At 37.5% G+C, this 17,017-nt stretch overlaps 1 protein-coding gene across 1 annotated transcript; it reads left to right on the forward strand.

The window, feature by feature from the left end:
- The first annotated feature begins 8,862 nt into the window (after positions 1 to 8,862).
- On the forward strand, positions 8,863 to 14,087 carry LOC121377657 (probable E3 ubiquitin-protein ligase DTX3). Its single transcript, XM_041505728.1, has 3 exons — positions 8,863 to 9,575; positions 11,260 to 11,477; positions 12,840 to 14,087. Exons 1-3 carry the CDS (start codon positions 9,168 to 9,170, stop codon positions 12,919 to 12,921), a joined length of 708 nt encoding a protein of 235 aa, XP_041361662.1. The 5' UTR covers positions 8,863 to 9,167; the 3' UTR covers positions 12,922 to 14,087.
- Positions 14,088 to 17,017: the final 2,930 nt, after the last annotated feature.

Here is a 17,017-nt window from a genome sequence, read left to right on the forward strand (position 1 = left end):
CCCTAATTAATTATGAATGGAAACGTAGCATGCTAACGCTATACAAGGAGATTTTAAAGGAAGCGAGCCGACTGCACTTGAAGTCACTTGCAGTACCTCTACTGGGATCTGGTAAGTCTGTATAAAACCAATAATATTTCCTGGAATTAGCTCTTGTAAAACTGTCTTATGTAAACGTGAGTGGAACGATTAGAATGTAAGGGAACCGGCTATGTCTGAAATAACTTGCTGTACGTTTCCTGGGATCAGGTGAGTCAGATTCATACACTGTTAGTGACAAAGTAACAATCTGTACATGTAGGTACTTGGATATTAAACAGGGGTCTCGCTACATGTCATAAGCAATGGCGGGCCCGCCATCTCTTAAGACTAATTTCATCCATCCAGTAGCAGCGATAGTAATATCAGCCATCCGTTTATTTAGGCCGCCATCCAAAATCACAAGTCATGCCATCGTCTTGAACTACCCGAGTAATCCGTTTCATCGTCGTTTACAAGACATTTTCGAAGTACTTGTACCTTGCAAATCTTAGGTACCATCCCTTCCTATAAGTGGAACCAGCTCTATCTATTCCTTCATCCCTTTCCTGAATACTAGAGAGACCACTGATTATGGTATTTTGTACTGCTCCATCCTTGCATCCTTCCATTCTAACATATCTATAGGGTGTATACTACCAAATCAAATCCCATAGACGACAATAGTAACATATGTGGCAAAAACTCCTACCTGCAACGTATCAATCGACATAAACGCCACGGATATAAATACTACCACCCCTCACCCTTAAAGTGAAACACAAAAAAGTGGGTGTCAAGCTGCCCATTTCTGAGATAACGGGTAGCGTCTATGACTACCCTAGTTCCACAAAAAATTTGAGTCCTTTTTTTTACAGGTACCCCATACATGTTCCAAGCACAAGGCTACTTGACACAGTGGTTCTAGATGAAATAAAATTGCATACATTTTTAGCCCAGATGAAACTAATTTTTTTTACAACCAACACACTCACATTTATAACCAATCACAGGACTTGTGGTGTTCACTTCTCTATCAAAAGTTGGGTGCACCTCGAACTTTGACCCAGCCGGAAGTTATTTGGTTTAGTACTACCTTTATCTTTTAACATCTGTAATCTGTCATCAGGTTCCCGTCATTGTCATTCCATGATTCTTCCACGACAAACGTTTGTTACTTATGGACTCTTTATGGCACACACATTGTCCATCATCATGGTGAGATGAGATGGACTTCGCCTCTTTCTAGCTGAAAATTATGCATCCCTCAACCACTTGCTGACATCTTGTGAAGCCTATGATTTTTGTGGTAAGGGAATCGGCTGGGCTGGATCAAGTAAGTCAGATTCATACAGTTAGTGACACAGTAACAAGCTAGACATGGTTGGGGTACCTACTACCTAGGCTATTGTTGTATTTCCACTGCACCTTATTTTCTTTCGTTCTTTTCCCCCTTCTGACATCTCTTATCTTTCATCTTCTTCTGCAATCAATCTTCAGATTCCAGTGTTTGATAGTCCGTGATTCTACCACAAAATGGCACACATCATCCATCACACCTGGGGGTTTTTCCATAGTTGTATCACTTGAAAGTTTTATAGGTGTGGGAAGAGGGATCAGAAGGACACTGCCTCTTCCCAACATGCATTTCACCCCACCCCTCACACCTCGTCGTCCTCCAATTGCTGGTATCTCCAGACACATATGTATATTGTGGTTTTTTTTACATAACTTGCAGAGCACATACCGCGGTGTCATGTCAATTTGCCATTTGAGTTATTGTACTTTCTTATCTCTGTTGTATTGACGTACTGGTTCTGTTTATTTGTTTTTGTTTGTTTTTTATCTGCAGGACAGGGTGGAGCTCCCTTGCCACTTGCCGTGGGTGTTCTGGTAAAAGCATTGTCTGAATTCCAAAGCCAAATGCTCACTGATGTATTGATAGTCAGTTCTACTCCTGGAGTTCACAGTGAAGTTATAAAACAATGGGAAGAACAGTTTTCTAAAGCTACAGATACGAAGAAAGGTGCAAAAGAGTTTTTCAAAGGTATTATCCATGCAGTAGAAAATGTATTACCATGGAACACATGCGATCGAAATGCTCAAGAATATGGCATGCATCATGTCAATCATTCAGGAAAGACACACGGCACGAATTCCAGAAATTACTTGAATAGTCATCGATCACCAAATAACTCCAGTTCTTTTGGCAGACGTCCTGGTAAGCAAACATCATTGGAGACGGAACGACCTGGTCAGAAAGCCTCTATACAATTTGATGCTTCTAGAAGGAATAATCCATTCCGCCATCAAATTGATACACCAAGAAGAAATAATCAAATTAGAGATGGACAAGTGTGCAATACAACAGAAGCCGAGGCAAGGCCACGTGGCAGATCTAAAAGAGGCTTTAAAGAGAATACCAGTACACACACTGTCAGTACTGGTGTCTGTAATACGACTGCATCAAGAACATATTGGCAGAAACCATTGGATGTAGAGACAGAGATGCTAACGCCATCTCAGTCAGATGGCAGTCCATCAAGAGACTTTCACACAGAATCAGGAGAATCAGATGTGGATTTCGTTTTAAATGAATCATTTGATTCAACAGAAGGTGCAACTAAACAGACGTCTGATTCACCAGAAGAGTCAACAAAACTGATTTCTGGTTCTAATTCATCAAAGGACTCGAGTAAACAATATACGTCTGATTCATCAGAAGAGTCAAACGAATATCTGACTTCTGATTCTGCGCCAAGTAATCATGAAGACTACCAGACTAGTAAGACAAAGGGGCATAGTTCGATGGTTCCACTGCCAAGTGAAGGCAAACAGAGTTAGTCAGGAGACACCCATTCAACAGAAAACACAACTGACCAACAGTCTACCGTTTCCAAGACAATTGGACCCGATACCTGTGCTATCTGCGTGGACGAGATCACCAACCCTAAACGTCTGAGTAAATGTGGCCACACGTTCTGCATGGACTGTATCGACAACTGTTTTAATAACTTCAAGCCTGTCTGTCCCACCTGCAACATGGTGTATGGAATCCTCACTGGGGACAGGCCTCGTGGAGATATGATGGTAAGTTTTGACCCAAACCTCAGAATTCCTGATTACGGCAGGCCTGGAGTCATCATCATTGACTATTTGTTTCAAGATGGAATACAAACGGTATGATGTAGTCTTTTCTTTCTTTTTTCTTTTTTTTTAAAGGACAGCTGAAGTAACAAGATACAATACAAGTTATATAGTGTTTTAATTCTTGGCAGGTTTTTTCTTGTTTTCTTGTCCTTTTTAAATAAACAGTAACATGTAAGCTATAATCTGTTCAGAATTATGTACAGTACATTTTAGTATTTTGAGCTGCTGTCTCTGTAATTGTATTTAAATTTTAAAAGTTGTAATCTCCTATCCATTGATAATGTGCCAAAGCATTGAAATAATACATCTAATTTTGAATTTGAATGACGTCAATATTCCAATGACGCCACTTTTTATCTCCTTACATTAATTATTAACTGGGTACATTACGTTTCTATTTAAGGAATGCTCGACAAATTCCAATGCAAAATTACTATTGATTTTTTGTTTGTTTGAACAAAAGTCTGTTTATCTGGTGGTGAAGCAGATTCAGTCAAGCCATGACCACTAGGTGTTGACAAGGATGTGCTTGAAGAAAATGCACACACATACACACACATACATACATACACACACACAATACACGCAATACACACGCAATACACACACACTTTCATACACACACATACACACACATACTCACACACAATACACACTTTCATACACAATACACACACGCACACGCACAATACATACACACTCGCACAACACACACAATACATACAGACTCGCACACAACACACATACACACACACACACACACACACACACACACACACACACACACACACACACACAAACCACACATTCTGATAAATCCCTGGTGTTGGAATATGTTAACTGTAATTGCTCGCTTAGTGTTGATGTATATAACTGATGTAAATATATACGTGTTGGTGTTTGTTTTCATGTGTACATAACGAAAAATGAAATTAAATAGTTGTAAAAGGTTTAAGAAGAAGAAGAAGAAAGTTTTATAGGGCCTAGATGTTGGTGTACACAACAATATGGGCATAGTTCTTCTTATTCAAATCCTTATCAATTCTTATGTTCATGTAAATCTAACCAATTGTGTGATCGAAAGTAGATCGGTTGGTGCAAACTGATTGTGACCGATGAAACAATAGAATGTGCATCCTACTCGAGGACTAAAATGTATATTAAATTAGTTATTGTTTTTAAAATAAAATCGAGCTTAAAGCTATTATCAAGAAAGAACATCTGAACAGAGATAGATTTGGGGGTTTTTAAAATTTAGATTAACATTTGACTCACCCGGGTTCGGGTTCGGGTAAATTATTTACATGCTCATATGCCACTGGAGCTTCAAGCATGTCTTCAAGCAGAATTGACTCACCCATTTTATTTTCATCTATAATCAAACACAACATTAAACAAGAAAATTGTATTGTTCTGTTACAATATTAACCACCAGGACATATCACATCGCTCTCTCTCTCTCTCTCTCTCTCTCTCTCTCTCTCTCTCTCTCTCTCTCTCTCTCTCTCTCTCTCTCTCTCTCTCTCTCTCTCTCTCTCTCTCTCTCTCTCTCTCTTTCTTAGAAGTATGTGAAATGGGCATAAGTTTGCAATGTGTTCACGTAATAAGATACAGTAAACTCTCCATATGGCAAACTCCTTTTTCTCAAACTTCACGCTATTTCTCTATATAAACATGTAAGAGTTTGTATGGTTATCTCAAACTTTGACATAAATATACACACGTTATGCCAAATGACTTATGTGGTCCCATATGACATAATATTTACTATAATATTTTGTATATTTTTGTCGAAGTTGAAAACGTATTTTCCATAAATTAAAATAATAATTATTTTATAAAATTATTCCGATAAATGCAGTAATCCAAGCCAAGTGCCTCCTTTTAATTTATTACGTTTGTGTTCGATCATGAGAGGCCAGCGGATAAACTTGTTGTTATTGCCAAGTATACCTAATTAGTATTTATTTAATCCGGTTGCTTGAAAGCGATGGCCTATGAAACCGCGGCAGTTATCAAAAGCGGGTAACAATAAAAGTGGGATTGGGTATATGAACGGTATTGCATTAGGTGTCCTTACTATGAGTGGTTTTAACTTGTTATTTTAAGTCCAAATTTTTAAATGAAAATATAATAGTGTACACTTGTTATGCATTCATCTTGCAATATGTCGGAGAACGAACGCTGCGAGAAATCCAGTGAAGGACCCAGTCTGAGCACTGGGGGGTTAGCTGGATCCAGTGCTTTAATTCTGACACGCAAGAAAAAGTTAACAGTACATTTTTTTGAGAAGAAACATGAGGCAATCAAGGCAGTTGAACTTGGGGGAAAAACCTAAGATCCAAATTGCAAAGGAGTTTTATATTCCATTAAGCACCTTATCAACTTGGATAAAATCAGCTGATAAAATTAAGGAAGCAGCTTTGAATTCAAATGCAAAACGTTGGAAAATGTTAAATGCTAAGTTTGCCGATGTAGATGAGGCGGTATTGAAGTGGTTTAAAACTGTTAGAAATGCAAGCTTGACAGTAAATGGTCCTGTAATTTGTCGAAAAGCATCTGAGTTAGCACAGCGATTAGGCCACACAGAGTTCAATGCTAGTAGTGGGTGGCTTAATAGATTTAAAGAGCGTCATGGCATCGTCTTTAGAAAAGTTTGTAGCGAGGCTAACTCTGTTGACACGTCACCAACAGATATGAGTGACTGGGAAAAAAAACCCCGCTAGAAAATGTCCTAGAAGAGTTTGATCCAGATCAGATATACAACGCCGACGAAACTGCGATATTTTATCGAATCATTCCAGAACGCAAAAAGAGCAAGGAAAGATTAACAGCCCTCATTTGCAGTAACCAGACCGGAACCGATAAGTTGCCGCTACTGATAATTGGGAAGTCAGCCAACCCAAGGTGTTTTAAACATGTGAAATCCTTGCCATGCGTGTATCGAAATAACAAAACTGCCTGGATGGCGTCGACCATGTTTACTGATTGGTGTTTGGCTCTGGACAAAAAATTGAAACAACAAAAGAAAAAAAATAGCACTCATTGTTGACAACTGCCCCGCTCATCCCCACGTGAAAGGTCTGCATTGTAATAAACTGATTTTTCTTCCACCAAACACTACTTCAAAGACCCAACCAATGGACCAAGGTGTGGTTTATAATTTGAAAACCCACTATCGGAATTTAGTGTTAGATTTACGGCTGCAAGCGTTAGACAAAGGCCAAGATGTTGTGATTTCTGTTCTTGACGCTTTACGTTTCTTGCGACGTGTGTGGGATCACGTAAAGCCACGCACGATAGAAAATTGTTTCAGACATGCAGGATTTGTTGTGACATGCACTGAAGTAACTGATGAGAGTGAAAGTGAAGAAGATGATTACGACAGCATCCCACTGGCCCAACTGTGTCGCGATTCGGGTGTTAGTATTGCAGAGTATGCAAGCATCGATGAAGATGTAGTAACCAGTGCGCCAACTACAGAAGATGACATTATAAATTCAGTGTTGAATAAAAATGATTGTGTCAAAACGTGTCATAGTGATCCCGATGATGAATCTACTCCCACAGCTAAAATCCCACCCACAGGAAAAACTGAACAATTAAACTTTTGTATTAACCGATGTGACCTAGTAAAACTGTTTCAGCTCTTACGAATCCCCATAAATGTATGTGTACTTTGAGAACATATTTAATTATGAATTGTGTTTGCATTTGTGACATTGACTGTTATTTCATGCACTTTATTTCATGTACCTTGAGAAATTATTTCAACATGTTTAAATTATTTAATTATGTATTGTGTTTGCATTTGTGAAATTGACTGTGATTTTACTTCTTTTTTTCTCCATGAGAATTTAGATGTTTAGGTATCTCAAATGTAATGATATCTCAAACTAACTGGCTGGCGCCAGCAAATTTGACATGTAGAGAGTTTACTGTAGTTATAAAGCACCAATATACATTAACATTTTCAGATTTACATGTGGCTTGTAATCCTTGAAAACATTTATGTAAGGGCAATTCCAGATGCCAATCGGTGTTGTTGTTTGTTCTTTTTTAGTCTGGTAGCGACGGTGCCACCGAGAATGATTCTTCAGGACAAGCTGATGATCATACTTTAAAACCGCCAACTGCCCACTGGAAAACTGCAAAAGGTAGAAAGGAGAAAGGCAAAAAAGTACCACATGAAATTTAAATGAAAATTTAACATTGAAAATGTGAAAGTCTATTTTCTCCTAGTTTTGGTTGGATTATTTTAAAACTTGGTACAATAATCCTTTGACGGATTCTCCACAAACTAATAGAGAGACGTTTTGGAAATTTTGAATTCACCTGCATTCCATATTAAATGCATTTTAAATAAGTGTATACCGTGTGAAAGAGCATGTTATATTACTGGAGTAGTTTGCATTAAAAAAAGTACGGTACCGTACATATAGTCTAGAGCAGATAATCAACCAATATATCAAAAGTGGATATAGTAGGTTATTCGCTTGGACCCTTAATATTATACATGTACATCATATACCACAAACACACACACACACACACACACACACACACACATACACACACACACACAGAGAGACACACACACACACACACACACACACACCACAAACACAGACATCACACCACACACGGAGAGAAAGACAAACACACCACACCACACCACACACACACCACACATACACACACAGAGTGAAACACACACAGACTCACATAGAGACTCACAGACAGAGAGAGAGAGAGAGAGAGAGAGAGAGAGAGAGAGAGAGAGAGAGAGAGAGAGAGAGAGAGAGAGAGAGAGAGAGATTTATTAATGTAAAAATTACTTTGATTTAGAGTATGTTGTGAACTTTTTTCGTGACTGCAACATGTTTTTATTTGCATTTTAGATTGTTGTTTACATTGTTTTTAAAGGTGTTCTATAAATATATAGATTCTCACTCACATTGTTTTATTAGGATATTCTATAAATATACTGATTTTCATTCACATTATTAGGATGTTCTATAAATATATTGATTCTCACTCACATTATTATGATGATGTTTTATAAATATATTGATTTTCATTAACATTATTAGAATGCTCTATAAATATATTGATTCAAACTCACATTGTTTATTCGGATGTTCTATAAATATATAGATTCTCACTCACATTATTAGAATGCTCTATAAATATATTGATTCTCACTCACATTATTATGATGTTTTATAAATATATTGATTTTCATTAACATTATGATGTTTTATAAATTATTAGGATGTTCTAAAATATTTTATTGCACATGTATGATTATCATTTTCATTATTAAAATGTTCTATGAATATATTGATTTCCATTCACATTATATGGGTGTTCTAGAAATCTATTTACAGGGCTCGAACTTAAGAATTTGTCTCCCACGGTAATGTTTTGTTTAATCGCTATGGCTAAAACGACCCACCGATAGCAATTTTGACCCTGCCTACAGCAATGTTTAAAAAAATAACTTTTGCAACAAATAAACATAAATAAGGTTACTTTGATGTATGTAAACATATTTCAAATGTACAAATGTTATACACTGGTAGATAATGTACACTAGGTGCATACATTTTCCATCATTGAGGAGCTTTACTGCCGACACTTTTATGCCTCATACAATTTATATGTCAATAACGGCAATTGCCGTCGGTGCCGTCGTTAAGTTTGAGCTCTGTATTTATTGGTATTCACATTGTTTATCAGGATGTCCTATAAATATATTAATTTTCATTTACAATAATACATTGTACATTAGGATGTTCTAGAAATGTGTGTTGGAGTGTTCACACTCGTCAGACGGTACCTTGATTAATGTTTTATAGTAGCAAATAGATAACTAAAGTGTTAATTATGTTTACCATTTTGTTTAATTTAAAATAGATAACACGCTTGTAGAACCCCAACGATTCCAGCAAGCTACCAACAATTCTTTGATACCTGCTAGCTACGTAAACACAGGCATGGAAAAGGACTCGCCTAGTAACACAAGCAGTTTAAGAGAACCAATGCACGAAATGGACACAAATGGACCTGGCAGTGACGGCCGATCAACCCACGTGCTTCCACCAGAATCACCTCCTATTAGCAGTTTTGATATCATAGACGACATTTGTGTGATCTGCATAGACATCGTCAGTGAACCCAAAATACTTGACAAATGTGGACACGTGTTTTGTTGTGGTTGCATTGACAAGTGTTTCCAAGTCTTCAAGCCGGTCTGTCCCATCTGCAACACCATATATGGAGTGATTATTGGCAATCAACCACCAGGTAGCATGACGGTCAAACATGAACCATATAGTCTGCCTGGACATTCGGATTGTGGAACTATAAAAATAATGTATCACTTTAACAGTGGAGTTCAAGGTGTAAGTAATTTCTGTCATTTACATGTTCAGCAGTGTTCAGCATTGAACACATTTTGTGATCGTTCACCAGCTTGCATCAACTTATCAGTGATAGATTGCTAACACACTATGTGTATATTTTTCTATGTTAAAACTACAAATACAGTAACAAAGTAAGAACATAATATTCCATTGCTAGCCAATTAATAAAGAATAGACTTGAAATAATCTAAAGAGTTAAGTAATTCTCTGTTACACCAACGACCACGCAGTGGATGGGAAGCAACTCTATTCTGCTTGATTATGGAACTTCTACTGGATTAGTTGATTAATTAAAAAAAAAACAAGCAATACTCTGTGAGTTACACCGAATTCTGATCTGTAGATTGCCTTTTGTAAAGAAGTTAGGTATCTTACTTAAAATGGCTGCTTTTGTACACATAAAAAACCCAATCTATTGTGAGTAGGTTCAGACTGTGTAGGTATCCAAGCTTGGAAATGGCATTTTCTGTCTATTGTTAAAGAATTTTCCTGAGTTTGCTGCCATTGTAACACGTGTCTAGCTAACAGAGCCATACATCATTTGACTTTTGACGCCATGTTTTAATTACAAAGTTTGTTTTCTTTAAATATACCACTAAAGCATAATGATTTATTAATCATTGGCTATTGGATGTCATACATTTGATAATTTTAACTTTTAGTCTTCAGAGAAAACCCGCTACATTTCTCCATTAGCAGCACAAGATCTTGAATATACTTTCCCACAGACATGACGGTACATACCTTAGTCTTATGTTTTAATGAATGTAAATGATTAAAGAGACTGTACTGCCACTGTTGAGATGTTTTCAACTAGGAGAGTCTTTTAAACAGCTAAAATTTCATATTAAACACATTTGTTTGTTTTGTGGGGGTTTTATATATAATATCAGTGTCTTTATATCCAATGTGTTTCCTGCTATCTTAAAGTTTGTAGAAGTCCAAACTCAAGCGATATTTACCTCCCGATATTTTCAAATATATACATGCATTAGGAAATAAAATGGGAGTTGAGCTACTACAAATGTTAGGGAATAGAAATAAAGAAGTATGCAGACACTGATATGCTAATTTAAAGGTATATGCAAATTTGCAGGGTCTCTAGGTAATGATGTATTGCTGTGAATGCTGTGAATGGGTCATTTAATTGTTTACAAGCCAACAAGACATCTTTTCCACGTTCAGATTTATTAGTCCCCTACCGGTCCAACGGGAGGAGGCTATAGCTTAGGTTTCATCTCTGTCCTAAATTCTTTGTCTGTGCATCTGTTTGTCCCACATATAGTTTGCCGGACGTTTATCCCCACAGTGCCTCAAGATATTGAGATGAAATCTTGTGTATACCTTTATCAAGAACTATTAAAGAATAAGTTTGACTTTTGTTTTGCAATGTCTTAAGATATTGAGATGAAATTTTGTATGTACCTTTATCAAGAACTATTAAAGAATAAGTTTGACTTTTGTTTTGCAATGTCTTAAGATATTGAAATGAAATTTTGTATGTACCTTTATCATGTTCTGTTACAGATCATGTTTAACTGTCATGGTGATTACCCATTTTTCAGAGTTATGGCCCTAGAACTTAGGAGATCGAAAATGTGTTGGGCCCAGTAGTGCACATGTATTGCTTTAGTAGTACTCTTAAAATGCTTGTTTATTTCAGCCTGAAAATCCGAATCCAGGCAGCCGGTATCATGGAACCACGCGTACAGCTTATCTTCCAGACTCGCCCGAAGGAAACAAAGTCCTCTGTCTGCTGCAGATAGCGTTCGAACGTAGAGTGACCTTTACGATCGGCATATCATTAACAACCGGACAAGAAGACGTCATAACGTGGAACGACATTCATCACAAAACTCGTTGCGATGGTAACGCAAAGGGGTTAGCCAACCATGTTTTAATCAGTCATGAACCCAGATTCTGTTAATGTTACTGTGTGTATTGGTAACTTTATGTTCCCTAACCTATCAGTTCCGTTAACAAATTAAAGCGGTGAAAGAAAAGTTTGTACATACAAAAGTTCATATTATCTTTTTATACGCCCATTTATGGGTTGTATTGTGGTATGGCGTTGTCTGTCCGTCCGTCTGTTAACTTTTTCTTGTCCAGACCATATCTTGCTTACAGATGCATACAGGACCATCAAACCTCACATGTAGGAACAACTTGGTATGTTGGCTGGTCCAAAATAAACTGTTCATCCATCCCAATGCAAAAATTTCACATAATTTGAATTGAATCATACCCATAACATATTCATAAATATCTATGGTTTTCCATCTAACTCCTGACGGGCGTATCATGTACCTCACCGGTACTCTTGTTACCATCAAACTCTTGACGGGCATATCATGTACCTCACCGGTACTCTTGTTACCATCAAACTCTTGACGGGCATACCATGTACCTCACCGGTACTCTTGTTATCATCAAACTCTTGACGGGCATATCATGTACCTCACCGGTACTCTTGTTACCATCAAACTCTTGACGGGCATATCATGTACCTCACCGGTACTCTTGTTACCATCAAACTCTTGACGGGCATATCATGTACCTCACCGGTACTCTTGTTACCATCAAACTCTTGGCGGGCATATCATGTACCTCACCGGTACTCTTGTTACCATCAAACTCTTGACGGGCATATCATGTACCTCACCGGTACTCTTGTTATCATCAAACTCTTGACGGGCATATCATGTACCTCACCGGTACTCTTGTTACCATCAAACTCTTGACGGGCATATCATGTACCTCACCGGTACTCTTGTGTTAACTAACAGTTAATAACTAACAGTTAATAACAACAATAATACATTCAGAACATTGTATACAACAACAACAACAACAACATTAACAATAATAATAATATATTCATAACATTTTATAATGTTAAAAAGTAATACAACCTCCTTCAGGTCTCGTGCATTATTTTTCAAGAATCGCCAGGTAACCGTGTATAGTTCATTACTTAATAATTCAGTGTTTTTGAGATAATTCAGTGTTTTAAGACTAAGAAATTCATAGGAGTATGTGAAAAAATAACTAAACAAAACAAAACAAAAGAAACATATACAAAACAAAAATATTAATCAAAGCAGAAAAGAAAAGAAAACAGTTTTAAAATATGACAATTAACCTACTAATATCTGGTGGTAAGAAGATTAATCCAGATGGTCTATTTTAAATGATTAAGTAATTAAATATTTTCTTTAAGATTGTTTTCTTTCCTAATTTCAGATTCGGATATCCTGATCCAACTTACTTGTCCCGCATCGTTGAAGAGTTGAAATGTAAAGGAATTACAGAAGCCGATTTGTGAATGCGATTGAAGGAAGGATTGCAGTACACAGTACAGTGTGTTCGTTCGTCCATGTTGGTTACTATGGAAGATATTATCTCAAAGTTCACCCTGTCCATTGCCAAATTAGCCATTTGCTTATTTCTTCTTTTTTTTTTTTAAATTTAGTATTTGGCTAATAAAATGTTCTTTAAATTAGCCACTGTTTGAATAATTATCAAGAAAAAGAAACCTACATATCTGAAACCTGGCTAAAACTAATTATTTCCAACATTATTTTGTAAAAATAACGAAAAACGGGCTTTCTTTTCCCATGAGTTACAGAGTTGAAAATTAGCGGTTGTCCGTGGCGATCTTTATTGGCTAAGGGCGACTAAGAATTTTACAAAGGTAGTCCGTTGGGCGACCATCGATTTTAGGTACCAGTTAAAAAAAGAAACACACTAAAACTGAACCGAATGTGACAAAACACACCATGTATGTGCTGGCGCAAACTATTCTGACAGCATAAGACATAGAACATGCTCTATATTTTGACAGCGCCTGACTCGGCATCTGTGGCTTTGGGCCAGGTCATTCTAAAAATAGAACTCAAAACGTATTGAAGACTCTGCATGTATTTTTTAAAATCTGGAAGTCCTAGGCTTATTGGAATGGACTGGATACGCCATAATTATCTAGTACAGCTACTATTTGATAATTTTTATTGAATGTTATGGTAAGAAAGAATCATATTTTATTAGCTTGTATTATTCTGGGACAAAATCATAATCTGTCTTGTACGTAGTTGCAACTTACACTAACGTGAGCGCATGCGCACCTATAACAATAACAGTGAATTTTCCATTACTACTGGGCTTATTCCAAAGGCCAGTCAATTGATTGTCGTTGACGGTATCATGCACGAAAAAACACGCACAGACACATTATTACATTTTACAAAGGCAGAAAATATAAATGTTATGCCATTGTCCGTTTGCGTCAAACGGGAACCAATGAATTTGCATGTAACTTCGTAATGAGTAAAGGTAAAATTCATATAGGGGAAGCCATGTGTTTTAGTACATGACGTCACACATCAGCCTGCACGCGCATCTGGTAGGCAGAAGTCCATAATGGCCAGTACTCTTTTGACCCATACAATTTGACGATTTGATTAAGGCTAACAAACTTCCTCTTTTTTTTTCTCTTTTTTTTTACATGCATAAATATTTTTATTCCATGTGAAGCGTCTGGTCCATATTTCAAGCAAAGCATTACAAACGAGCACACACACATAATATATAGCACGTTAGACATGTCTAGTAGCTGTTTTTATATTAAAATAATGAGAATGGTAGGATAGATGAGAAAGATGAATGAATGTGTGAGCTATAAATCCATATTGTTTTAAGAAAAATGACATTTTTTTCCCCTGAACTAGAACTTTTAACAACCTACTTTTTTTTCTGAACAAAATAGTTTGTAGGATCAGTATGAACATGTCGAGCAACAAAATGTAAATCCTCCAACAATATTGTTGATTACATAACCAAAATTAATTAATGTTTTTTTCCAAAATGCTGTATATCCATAAGTTTCGTTTTTTTTTTTACCAAAGCGCTATAAATCCAAAATTGACTTTTCTGAACAAAAATTCTTTGGATCAACAATATCAACAATCCATACTGCAACATGTTAAAAACAACATGAAAGAAGTCTGGTTATGTCCAATCTCTAAAGTACGACCACTCTTCTCAGTGTCGAACCTCAAAAATAGGTCCACCCATCCGATTGGATCATAAACAACAAAACCGAAGACTATGAACATGGTTTTTACACCAAGAAGACTGTTGTTGTGTTCATTCTTACAAAAATAGCTGTTCTGCAAAGTATTAAAGGGTAAAACCAAACAAATTCATCAATAACCCTTGAACAATCGGCATGAAACTTGAACACGATCGCTGGTTTTGTGCCACTTCTCCTCAGCTGGACAGGAAACTTGACAAGCTCCCAGAGCATGCAAATGAAGAGGTAACCTTTCACCTTAAAACTGTCTAATTTACCCTGAACAAACAACGTGAAAAATGAACACGAAATGGTGTCTACGTGGATTGACTACAGACACTACCATAATAATCCTTGGGAGCTCTACTCTGAATCACCATCGCTCTGGTTGGGGCGGAACTGGTATATCAAAGGTCGTGGTATGTACTACCCTGTCTGTGGGATGGTGCATATAAAAGATCCCTTGCTGCTAATCGAAAAGAGTAGCCCATTAAGTGGTGACAGCGGGTTTCCTCTCTCAATCTGTGTGGTCCTTAGCCATATGTTTGATGCCATATAACCGTAAATAAAATGTGTTGAGTGCGTCGTTAAATAAAACATTTCTTTTCTTTCATCGCTGTGGTCTACATTGACATCATTTACCACAGACAGTGCATGATTGTGGTAAATACGTCTATTTCTCTCAGCAGTGCTAACACATAATTTTTCTTTGCAACCTTAACAGTGGTCTGCATTGGGAGCAGGGCAGGCTGTAAGTCAGCCCATTGCTTGCCCTTTTCAATACACTATGGAAACAGTATTCTCAAAAACCCCCAAAAAACCCTGATTTGAATCCCACCTTATTGGTACTCAGTTCAAGCATGCAGGCTTTGCTTATTTTAAAGGATCTCTGAGCCGTCACACACTGCTGTATAGCAGATCGGTAATCAAATGCCTCCCAATCTACACAATAGACAATACACATTCCCAAATTTCTTCACAATGGAATGATACTCAGAAGGCATCAAGATTGTATCCATTTTCCAAAGCTTCTGCTCTATCCTCCAAAAATACGATCTGCTTGTAAGAAATTATGCCCCCTAATTGGGAATGTGTACTCTATGCTGAGATTGGGGAAACACCGTCAACGCGACATGAGCCTGGCTACTACGTTCATGTTCTTGTTTTGCCCATAACAGGAGTCGCTGAACTGCGAAGTTGCCTACAATGACGGATTTGACCATTTAGTCGACTTATGAAGCAATCATTCAGGGCCGAAGCAAGCATATTAGTTACTGTCCTTGTTTTCAGTTTTTTGCCATAAGTAAAGGTGGACATCATCTTTTATCTGATGACTGTCCTGTCCATGGTGTACAACCACTCCGAATAGGTACAGGTAACGCTGACGAGAATAATAAGCCTGTCCAATGGGTGTTTTGGGGAGGATCAGGTTCAGCATCATATCAAAGCACACAGTAACAGAGTTTTCTACAAGGTAGCTGTTTCATTCCAATTTTTATCCTCTGCCATGTTGGGATCTTTAATCCTCATCTTGTACCTGGCACATACAGAGCATGTATCTGTGGCTGGATGGCTGAAGCCAAGATTGAACTTATTTGTGAACACAGAGTAATACAGTGAGTAACTAACATGGGCTTGCTTTTGGGCTTCAAATGGCTCATGCATTTTGCGAACATTTAAGTCACTAGGGAGATACTTGCGGCCCGGTGCTCCCCTCCGTCCATAATGGCTAGCCCTGCATGTGAATGACTGTATGTGCTGCATGACTACTTCCCTCTTCTGGTCATTTTCTTCAACTTTCCATGCACCACCCCGTTTCTCTGGGCACGCATCAGCCGTTTCCGCATAGTATCGAGCTACCTGGGACACACGGTCTTTGCTGAGCCCTGAACAAAAGATACATTAAGTATTAAAATGTTCAGTCTTGGAGGGCATTATATCAAACAACTAAGATAGAAGCAACCCCAAAGAAAGGAGCATTAAAATCCAATTTCATGCAGGGAGAATATTCAAAAACCTGAAAAAGTGTAGGGGTAACAACCAAAAAGCAACCCTAAAACAAACCTTGTTTTTTAAGGTGTGCGGGTGCGATCCCATAGACAGGATAGAACATACCATGGCATTTGATGTACCAGTCGTGGTGCACTGACTGGAGCGAGAAATAGCCCAATTGGCCCACGTTTTTATTGTTTAATTATGCCCTTGTTTATATTCAGAAGTGTTAATTTCACGTTTTTATACGCCCATCTGTGGTGAGTCGTATTATGGTATGGCATTGTCCGTCCATTAACGTTTTCTTGTCCGGACCATATCTTGCATACAGGACCACCAAACCTCACATATAGGAACA

Source organism: Gigantopelta aegis, chromosome 7 (assembly GCF_016097555.1).
Source record: "Gigantopelta aegis isolate Gae_Host chromosome 7, Gae_host_genome, whole genome shotgun sequence".
Taxonomy (NCBI): domain Eukaryota; kingdom Metazoa; phylum Mollusca; class Gastropoda; order Neomphalida; family Peltospiridae; genus Gigantopelta; species Gigantopelta aegis.